Genomic DNA, 10572 nt, shown 5'->3' on the forward strand with positions numbered 1-10572 from the left:
CAATATCGTTGACTTTGAACAGGCCAAAATTAAGGATGGTTTTGAGTCTCAAACTTGAAAAACATGTACATTGAGTCCAGTGTTAACAACCTGGATTGGCTGTTTTGAACAAGAACTTGATTGAGGACTGGATAATTTCAACCAATATATTGGTTGATTTGACCAATTTGACTTTAAACTGAAGCTTTATATCACTATCAACAAAGAGACAGTTGTTCAAGAAATAAGGTCCTGCTCCAAACTCAGCACCTCCAAGCTTGGCTAAATTTTACAGCTGGCCACATGGACAAAGTAAAAAAAAAAAAGGCTCTGGAGGAATGTTTTTTAGTCAGATGAGATAAAGGTTGGGTTGCTTGTCCATAAGGGTCAGAGAGGTATGTTTGGAGAACTTAAGGTGAGGGATTCAACCCCAAGAACATTGTACCAACTATTAAGCATCTTGGTGGCACCATCATACTCTGAGGTTGTTTGGCTGCCATGTAAAACCTTAAAACAATCGTAAATTCAGTTATATTAAATTCTGATCATTTCTAAATCAGTTGATCAACTAATTCATATGAAATACATATTGTATGTAAAAGGTTTGTGCAAACCTTTTACCATCTGAAGTGTCCAGACAAATGTTCAAGATTTGTTATCTCATCCTCTGAGACGTAATCATTAATAACTCCTCCTTTGAACCCAAATTACAAGCATGAGACACGTTAAGGTCATTTTGACAGCACAAAGCTATACAAGTAAATTATTTTCTACAAATGATCAGACTTTGCAGAATCTTATCAGAACGTGTTCTAATAATCATTTTTACAACCCATGATTATCAAAGGTTGTTAAAACTCCCACATCTATAAAGTATGAAGAGTATAAAAAGCCCAACCTTGATCCTGGTTTTTGGGTCTCTCATCTGGTCCCACTGTGAGTGTGCAAGAAGAAATTCTTTGTACATGTTTTGTGTTTTTTCCTAATGTTGTATAGTTATTATTGTCCTGTTATGGCTTTAAATGAGAGAAAAAAACGTGATTAACTTGAAACTGGTAGCTTTCTTTGGTTGTCACATTAACAGACCTGGTTTCTTTGTGTGTGTGTGTGTGTGTGTGTGTGTGTGTGTGTGTGTGTGTGTGTGTGTGTGTGTGTGTGTGTGTGTGTGTGTGTGTGTGTGTGTGTGTGTGTGTGTGTGTGTGTGTGTGTGTGTGTGTGTGTGTGTGTGTGTGTGTGTTACAGTAACCTTGTGAAGTTGTGATAAGTGAAAACAAACATGACCAGGCTCACAATTCTTGCAGGTAATTTAGTCATTTTAATTTATAACTATGTGATACACACACATTCTAGTGCCTTCAATACGTGCACTTTTTTCTGATCACATTTGAATTATTTAACCTTGTGTAGCAGCTTTTAGGGCACATATTCTTCTGATCATTGATTTTTGGATTTATTTTCAGGGTTATGTCTGGTGGTTTGCCAGCTGGGTAAGACCCACAAGTTTCACAGGTTTTGATTTTATGTTACATATTGTAATATATATATATATATTTCTGTAATCCAATGCAGCAAGTTCCACCAGAATGGAGTGCTACTTCACCAACTGGTCCCAGTACCGGCCTGGTGAAGGCAAGTACATGCCACAAGATGTGGACCCCTTCCTGTGCACCACCCTGCTCTATGCCTTCTCTATCATCAACTCCAACAATGAGCTGGTCACATATGAGTGGAACGATGAGGTCCTCTACAAGACTTTCAATGGTTTGAAGAACACGTAAGTGCGAAGTTAACGAATTACTAAAACTGTATGGCACAATTACCATATTACCACAGTATGATGTAATAGTCATATTACACTACTACACCACACAGGATCACTTCACTATATTAAAAGTACTGTCACCTGGCCTAACAGAGGAATTCCCAAATATGAAATAATCTGGAACTTCTGAGTTCACTTTTGATTTCAAATGAGTGTTACCAACTGACAAAGAGCAAAATATCTCTCGATGCCAATTGCTAGATCTATAACCAATAAAGATTTAGATGAGCCTCGACCACTTCCCAGCACTTACAGACCTAGTATGTGTTGAATCATGCTCAGGAGGACTACATGGTCATTGTGTTTTAAATGACTCTCTGTCATATTGTAAATGGTACACTTCAACTTGGTCATCCTAACTAACTATTTATTTGACACCAAGTCATTTCAGTGATACCCAAAGATGCTCCATAGAGACTTATTTACCTGGAAGATGTCTTATGTCATTGGTTAGTGTTCAGGTCATTCTGCTCTAGAGTAAGAAGTACCAGGATACAAAACATACCTGCAAAGGTATCAGCATCACTGTACACTTCTGTCCAGTGATCTGATGAGTCCACAAACACTTCCCAGATATCCCTTGGTCTTATAGGCTGAGCTGTTGGAGCCCTGAAGTACTGAAGTTTTGTGAAGTACTTCACAAGAATGCAATACCTTACAAATTTAAAGTTCCACAGCCTTTCAAATTTCACAAAACTGAGAAAATTTAGTTTCTACCAAAAACAAAGCATTATAACGTAGCTTTATTTTGTAACATGTTGCAAAATTACAGCTCATTTTAAAGAAGAGGACATATTTTTCTGGGGAGAAATTCCATCGTGAATATTGTGTTTTCCTTCATCACCGTCATGCAGACTAACGATAGGAGGAAGCGCGTGTGTACACGCATGAGGATTTGAGATGATCTGTGGCCCATCTTATGTTAACATCCATAAGATTTCTTGGAAATCACTTCCAAATCTACAAAATATTGGTCATAGCATCTGATCCCTTGAATTTCTCCCACTCAGGCATTGAAACTGAAAATTGTGCCCTCCAGAGGTAACAGGGGCTATACCACAAAAATCATGCTTTTGAGAAAATAAAGATGGAAGTTGAGAGAGTGGGCTCTCCACCATGGAACCACTGTAATGCAGCACTGGTACCAATTCAGCACTGTAATGGTCTAAATATGATAGTGGTACAGAAAGGTGCATGAACCCACAAGGTACACTGTGGTGTACATTAACTCATTTTGACCTCTGTGATGGATCACCCTCTTTACTTCTACAATTGTTTCCAGATAGCATGAATTTGGTCACACTGGCAGTATCATATTATGAATCCCTGATCTAAATGTTAAGGAATAAAATTAAAGTGGTGTATAAGAAAATTAATTTTATGACTTAAATCTTAAGAAAAATCTAAGAACACTATACCTTAAATACCTCACACAGTTGGTTTAAGCCCCATACTGATCCTCTTGTGAAGTCAGTAAGAAAGGGAAAGGGTGCTCCAGCTTCCTCCCACATCCGACAACACACAGATTAGGTGGACTGGGAACTTTAAATTGTCTGTAGTTGTCTGTGTGGGTGTGAATGTGTTTGTTTGTCTATATGTGGCCCTGCGACAGCTTGGCATCCTGTCCAGGGTGAACCCCGCCTCACGCCCTATGGCTGCTGGGATAGGTTCCAGCCACCCGCGACCCTTAACTGGAGTAAGTAGTTGACGATGAGTGAGTGAGAGTGAGTGCCACTATCAAAAACTACAGATCCAAACAAAAAGGATCTTAAAACCTTCCGAAAATTGAGTTTTCAAGAGACACTAAGGCTGCCCTCTTTTCTCTTTTCAGAAATGCTCATCTGAAGACTTTGTTGGCTGTTGGTGGCTGGAACTTTGGTTCACAACGGTGAGTATCACTGGACTGTTTGCCTCATTGTTGTTGTATACAAGTGTAGGTTTAAAAAAAAAAGCTCATGTGACCAATACGTATGCTGTAATACTTAGATTTTTTTTTTTTTTTTTTATTGTTACCCAGTTGATTTTGCCATAGCACATGACCCTTAACTAGAATAAATAAATAAAGAAAATGACTGGCAAAGCTAATATAGCATAACTACACTGAAAAAAGATACATGAACTTACATTTGTAAGTTAGATCTTTAACTTACAAACTTAAGTTCACACAACTTAATTCATTCAAGTTTTACCAATTGTAACACTTTTTTAAGTTGGTTCAACTATTCTTTTTTCAGTGTAGGAAGGGTGTGGCGAAGGGACAAATTTACAAACACAGTCCATGTGTGAAAAAGCCTATAGACACCATGATCCAAGAACACGTATGCCACTGCTCTATATGGATATTACGGATGTTTTTGACTCTGACTTCCTTTCCCTCATACATTAGCCTCCAGTGTCTTACTGAGTGTTGCTAGACAGGTCTAGATCCTGACACAATACTATCACAAAGCAGCAAAGTAAAAACAAGCCTCCCCATTTGTAGTGGTGTCAGGCTTCCTGTGTGATGAAAGGGTGATAATTTACCAGCAGCAAGATGATGAACCGCAATCTACCCCACAGGTTTTCCATCATGGTGTCCACTGCTGCCAACCGTCAGACATTCATTCAGTCCACGATCAGATTCCTGAGAACCCACGGATTTGATGGCTTGGATCTGGACTGGGAGTATCCTGGAGCTCGTGGAAGTCCTCCAGAGGACAAGCAGAGATTCACTCTGCTCTGCAGGGTGGGTATAGAACAATCCCCCCCTCAGGGTAGTTTTTGAAAGGAATTTTGGTTCCTTTTTCACATCTACATCATTCTCTGACTCTTTCTTGTGTTATACATTTGTAGGAACTTGTCCAAGCTTATGCTGCTGAGGCCAAGGCCACTGGAAAGCCTCAGCTCATGCTGACTGCTGCTGTGTCTGCTGGTAAAGGAACCATTGATGGAGGATATGAGATTGCTGAGATTGCCAAGTGAGTTTGTGTACTGGCATGAAGTCAGTTCAAGAGGGAAAACTGTGATTTTAGTTTCTTGAACTAAATGCCTGGCATCAAACCCTTATTTACAGGGAACTGAACTTCATCAACGTGATGACCTATGACTTCCATGGCACTTGGGAGCAATTCACTGGACATAACAGCCCACTGTACCGTGGCTCACAGGACTTTGGTGACCTCATCTACTTTAACACAGTAAGCAAAATTTAGAAAACTACAAAATAAAAAATAAGGTGTCTTATAAGAATCTGACTTCATATTTCCTCAAATGTTTTAGGACTTCGCCATGAATTACTGGCGGGACAATGGCGCACCAGGGGAGAAGCTGAGGATGGGATTTGCTGCTTACGGTCGTACCTTCCGTCTGACATCATCAAACACTGGTGTTGGAGCCCCAGCTAGCGGCCCTGCATCAGCTGGATCCTTCACCCGTGAAGCTGGATTCTGGTCCTACTATGAGGTAATGCTTTGGCTGGTAATTCCCTTTGGCTGCTCCATTTTATACTGGATGTCCTTAAAGGCGCAACTCCACATTACATGGAGAAATGTGCCAGGAGTGGGCTCTGGGGTTTGAACCGGAAACCTTCCGCATTGAAACCATGTACACTAACCACTTGGCCACTACCTCTGCTTATGAGGTGACGTTTAGAAAACAGCTATAATTAATCCATTAATTACTGGCATAATGTAGGTACAGTGGTGGGCACAGTTCTGCTAATCCGCTAACCGCTATTTAGTGAATCTAACTTTTTTGTTAATGGATTAGCTTTTCAGCTAACTTCAAAAACCATCAGCAGACCAATTAGCTTCCGCTAAAATTAGTTCTGCTAACTTACCCCGCTAATGTTTTGTTTTGTTTTTTTTTGCTGGCATAGTTTGTCACATTTGTAAACCCTAAAATCATACATGTTGGTTCCTGTCTGCTACATATTTTACAGCAGTCAGGCAGCTGTGAGGAGCTAAGCTCAACTCCACCCAAGCAAAAGGGACCTGCCTGTCAGGCTGCTACAAAAAAACAAAAGTCATTTACATACACAGCATACAGACCCCTGATGTGTGGCAAAAGGCACACACAGCAAAACAGTTTTGACTTATGGTTTGAAACAAACTAATTCCGGATGGTTTATTGATATCAACTTTAACTCTGTCATTTTTGCAAAGTGAAATATAACACATATCTTTTAATTTTAAGATAATGCAGTAATTCGGAAGGTTTGAACATTAACACACACAAATGCCAAAAGGCACTATGGGAAAATCAGCCTCCACTCATCACTGATTGGTTGATTTATTATATGTAAAAACCAACACACAAGTTACTGTAACTTGTGTATTGATTTTTACAAATAAATGTGTATTTTTAAAATGTCATTTTTTCATTTGTAAAAAATGGCATTTGCAAAACTGAAAATTCTGCTTATAGTGTGATTCAGCTCAACAGCCGTGTGATATTTGGGTGAGCGCTACTCACACTGCTATCCAGTAGATGGCAGTGTTCTATGCATTTTGATCCATCTACTCTTAGGGGAGGTGATGGACTAGTGGTGAAGCTTTGGGCTTGAGACCAGAGGATCCTTGGTTCAAATCCCAGCCTGACCGGAAAATCACTAAGGGCCCTTGGGAAATGTAGATACTCTCATTGTTGTTATAACACAGGCAGAGATACAGTATCTCCTTTGAGTTCGCAAAAGAAAATATAAAAAAATAATAATAATAATAACTTGACATTCCAAATCCTGAGTTGAAATCATCTATAACTGATACTTGATCTGCTGGCTTAGTCAGAAAGTAAAATATTAACATTACAAACTAGCTACTTCAAAAATATTGTATTGTTGCTGCTGAGCAATCAAACAAAAAGTAAACTCTCCATCTAAATAACAAATCAGTGAACAATTCAAATATTTTCTGATGATAAGGGAAATGTAAGAATATATAATAAAAATGTTAACACAGAGTAAATTTTTAACACGTTCTGTGTTTATGTGACACCATACTTCCAAGAATTAAATTAACACGATCTAAGGGCCCTGTCCCACTGGCGTTTAGGAGGATTTGCGGATGGAATGCGCACAAAAGTGGCCCACATCCACCAAACAACCGCAATAACCGTGTAACATTCCTGTATGAGTCGGCTGCCATCCGAACACGTCCGTGATCATCCGCAGAGGCACGCATGTCCGCAGCCAGGATTTTTGAGCGGCTCAAAAATCCTGCTGTGGATGAGATCTGCATCACTGCCTGAACACATACTGAAGACATACACAGGACATACACAACCAACGCGCTGCATATTCCCTGTCATCCACTGATATCCGCAACCGACGGGTTGGCGCGGCTTGGCGGCGGACCGGGACAGCTTGCAAAACACATATGACGCATGCCCAGCACGGCCACATCACGGTCGCAAATGATATGTCGCGCATGCAGACAGAGTGGGCACGGATGGAGCGAGTGCATTACGGCCGCTGTGCCCCTCATGGGGGCGCCTCCGTGGTCACCTTTGCTTCTGTTCCCTGTTATATCCGCTTTTCTTCCTCATGTATTCGCTGATCAACCCCGGGACATTTGTCATTTCCGCCCACCTTTGTTGCGGACGCTCAGCTTTTGTCTCCTCATTTCATGCGCAAATCCTCCTAAACGCCAGTGGGACAGAGCCCTAAAGAGTTAAGATGCCTTGACACTTGCGCGAGTTGATTCCAGCACCGGCACGCCGGTGAGTGAACTCATTGTAAACCCTTGTAAACTTTGTGTGAGCTGTGCGTGGCTGTATGCAAGTGTGCAAAGAAAATTTAGAAATGCTCAAAATCTCTGGCATGCATTAATATCTTGCACAATCTATTCAAAAACACTGTGTGTCTGTGCGAGTCATTGTGTCAGAGCAGCACATCAGAGCGCAGCTCATTTAAACAATTATAATGAGACGTTAAATCCATAATAAACATAATTTTACAAATATTTAAATGAAGGAGTGAATCTAAATATTATAATAATTACCTTTGGGATCATCCCAAAAGCTTTCTCCACCTCATGAAGCGCACGAGAGCAGCAGCAGCTGTAGAAATTGCTCTATGATTCTGGGAGCTAATAGAGGTGGTTTTATCAGCCAAGATCTGAGAACAAATGATTAATCCGCTACAAAATAATAATTTTATATAATGCAGTATCCAGCGGAATGCATTGGCATGGCGAATTACGCGGCAGTGCAGTGGGTTAAATCTGCACAAGTATCAAGGTGCCTTGACATATTCAAAACACTGGCAAAATTCAAATTTTTAACTCTGTACATTATAATTTGCAAAATTATATACAGCACTTTAACAATGTTAGGATTTAAAAACACATTTGCTTGGGTATTGGCTATGGCAACATCACACAGAGGGATCAGGCTGGGTTTGGACCCAGAACCTTTTACTTTAAAGTACAGTCATAGCACTGCCGTTGAAAATTCAGTTTGTGTACAAGAACAAACTAACTTTCTTTTTTCAGATCTGTGGCTTCTTAAAGGGCACCACTGTCCAGTGGATTGAAGACCAGAAAGTTCCCTATGCCACCAAGAACCAAGAGTGGGTAGGATTCGACAACAGGGAGAGCTATGACATCAAGGTAGGTGGCACATTCATTCTATGGGCTCTATCTTCCATCCAGTACAAGTGATGCACATTGTTGAGGTAGTATTACTGCCAGTTTCCACTTTTTATGAAAGCACAACCTCTAAATCATGATATCACTTGTGTTGAGGTGGATGTGCTGGTCTAAAACAGGTGTGACCTGGTGCATTGATATCGTTCATCAGCAGACAGTTTCCACCTTCGACCTCCAAAAACAACAAGCACATGACTACTAAGTTGCTGGCCAGTTAAGGGCAGCTTTTGTTGGTTTTCAGAACTTCTATTCATTGAAGAATATGCTTGTGAAATCCAGATCACCATTGGAATTTGACCACTCATTCTGCATCAGCCATGGTGATCGGGTCCTACATCTTCATTTGAGACAGATCATCTCCAAAGTATGTATTAATAATTATTCTCCGCTCCTAAAGGTGAAATATCTCAAGGAACAAAAGTTTGGTGGTGCCTTTGTGTGGGCTCTGGACCTTGATGACTTTGCTGGAAAATTCTGCGGCCAAGGCGTCCACCCTCTGCTCTCACATCTCAACAAACTTATGGGTGTTGGTAAGTCATAGGCATTTTTATTTTTTATGAAGAAATATGACTTCATTTTATGTTCAATAAATAAATCGAATATACAATGTAATAAATCATAGAAGAACATGAACACACCTGCAGACAAATATGACTTAAACATCTATTTAATTTGATGCGTTCAGTGACTTATCGTACATTTTCTCCTCCCTCTTCCACCCAGTGTGGCCTGAGCAGCCTCCCAAACCCACTCCCGGCCCTGGTGAGACTACCACCACTCGTGGGACCACCACGCCCATCACTCACCCCCCAGTTTCCGGATTTTGCAATGGCAAACCTGACGGCATATACGCCAACCCAGACGACAAGACCAGCTTCTACATGTGCGCTGGTGGCATCACCCATATCAGGTACTGTGGAAATGGATCAGTCTTCAACGACAGCTGCAAGTGCTGTGTCTGGCCCTGAACAACGAGCAGAAGGAAATGTTTATTACAGTGTAAAGATGCAAACTGTAACCAATACTATCCTGATGAAACAGACTGTTGAAATGCAATCATTAGTGTTGTGATGATATGTGGTGCTTTCTTGTAAAATACATAGTTCCCAAATTGCAAACAAAAATATTAAAGAACTTTGGTGCATTTTTCTTTGTGATGAGTCATTCTTTATATCTTCTTATAATTAAACATTACTAGCTTCTATATATTGTATCCCACGAGTCTGCATTATACTATAGTATTTCAGAGCTTGATGAAGTATCATACGGTTGTCAGTAACGACTGCTATATTTTTATGTTTAAGCTAAACTGTTTTATTATCTTTGATGCCATGAAGTCTTTTTAAAGAAAGTTACCTTCACAAACACGGTCTTTTTTAGTCAGACCAGAAACAGAGAGGCGCAGCGCAAGAAGAGATCCAATTCCAGCCAACATTCCTATCCCAGCACTGATTATGGATTTCAAAGATAATAAAAGATGTTTTTCATGATGGAAGACCTGTTGAAACTCTTAAAAACGCATTTTACCTCATACCTGTACAATGTGAGTATTTTGCATACCCTCTAATGTTACCATCCAAGGAAATGAGACATGCTGTCCAACCAGTTCTTCAACAGACAGAACCCTACGGGAAAAGATAAAGAGGACACAACTCGATATAAGACATAATGAACATAACAAAGAGCATAACATTACTGTGACAATAATGGGAGACAGGATATAGGTGTGAAAGGGCAGGACTTGGCATTATGGTTTACACACTTCAACTTAAGCACAGGTGTCAAACTTGAGAAAGAAACTTGCCTGCACACATTAATGTAGGTGATCTTTGTACACTTTGTCCAGGGAAAAATAATCTTCAACCACCAGTAGCCCAATTTTCACTTGCACCATGTTGGGCAACAGCACCAGTGGTCGTCGTCGTTAACCCAGCCCTTGACTGATTCGGTATTGAAATTCAGTTTGTACTTTGTATCATTATGTTGGCTTGTTTTACACCGGATGTTCTTCCTAACACCACACTACTTATTTATCCGACCTTGGGACCAGCACTTAGAATGTACTAGCTGTAGACCACATGCGGCTGAGCTGTCTTTTGTGGATTTTATGAAATCTTTTGAGGATTTGTTCTGAGATATGTTTTT

General features: G+C 40.3%; 1 protein-coding gene across 1 annotated transcript; it reads left to right on the forward strand.

Annotated features, from left to right (window-relative positions):
- Nucleotides 1–882: 882 nt before the first annotated feature.
- On the forward strand, nucleotides 883–9568 carry LOC117507438 (acidic mammalian chitinase-like). Its single transcript, XM_034167310.1, has 12 exons — nucleotides 883–915; nucleotides 1222–1280; nucleotides 1440–1466; nucleotides 1549–1753; nucleotides 3633–3689; nucleotides 4361–4526; nucleotides 4634–4758; nucleotides 4854–4977; nucleotides 5060–5242; nucleotides 8272–8388; nucleotides 8825–8957; nucleotides 9151–9568. Exons 2-12 carry the CDS (start codon nucleotides 1256–1258, stop codon nucleotides 9393–9395), a joined length of 1407 nt encoding a protein of 468 aa, XP_034023201.1. The 5' UTR covers nucleotides 883–915; nucleotides 1222–1255; the 3' UTR covers nucleotides 9396–9568.
- Nucleotides 9569–10572: the final 1004 nt, after the last annotated feature.

This window comes from Thalassophryne amazonica, chromosome 3, assembly GCF_902500255.1.
Source record: "Thalassophryne amazonica chromosome 3, fThaAma1.1, whole genome shotgun sequence".
Taxonomy (NCBI): Eukaryota; Metazoa; Chordata; class Actinopteri; order Batrachoidiformes; family Batrachoididae; genus Thalassophryne; species Thalassophryne amazonica.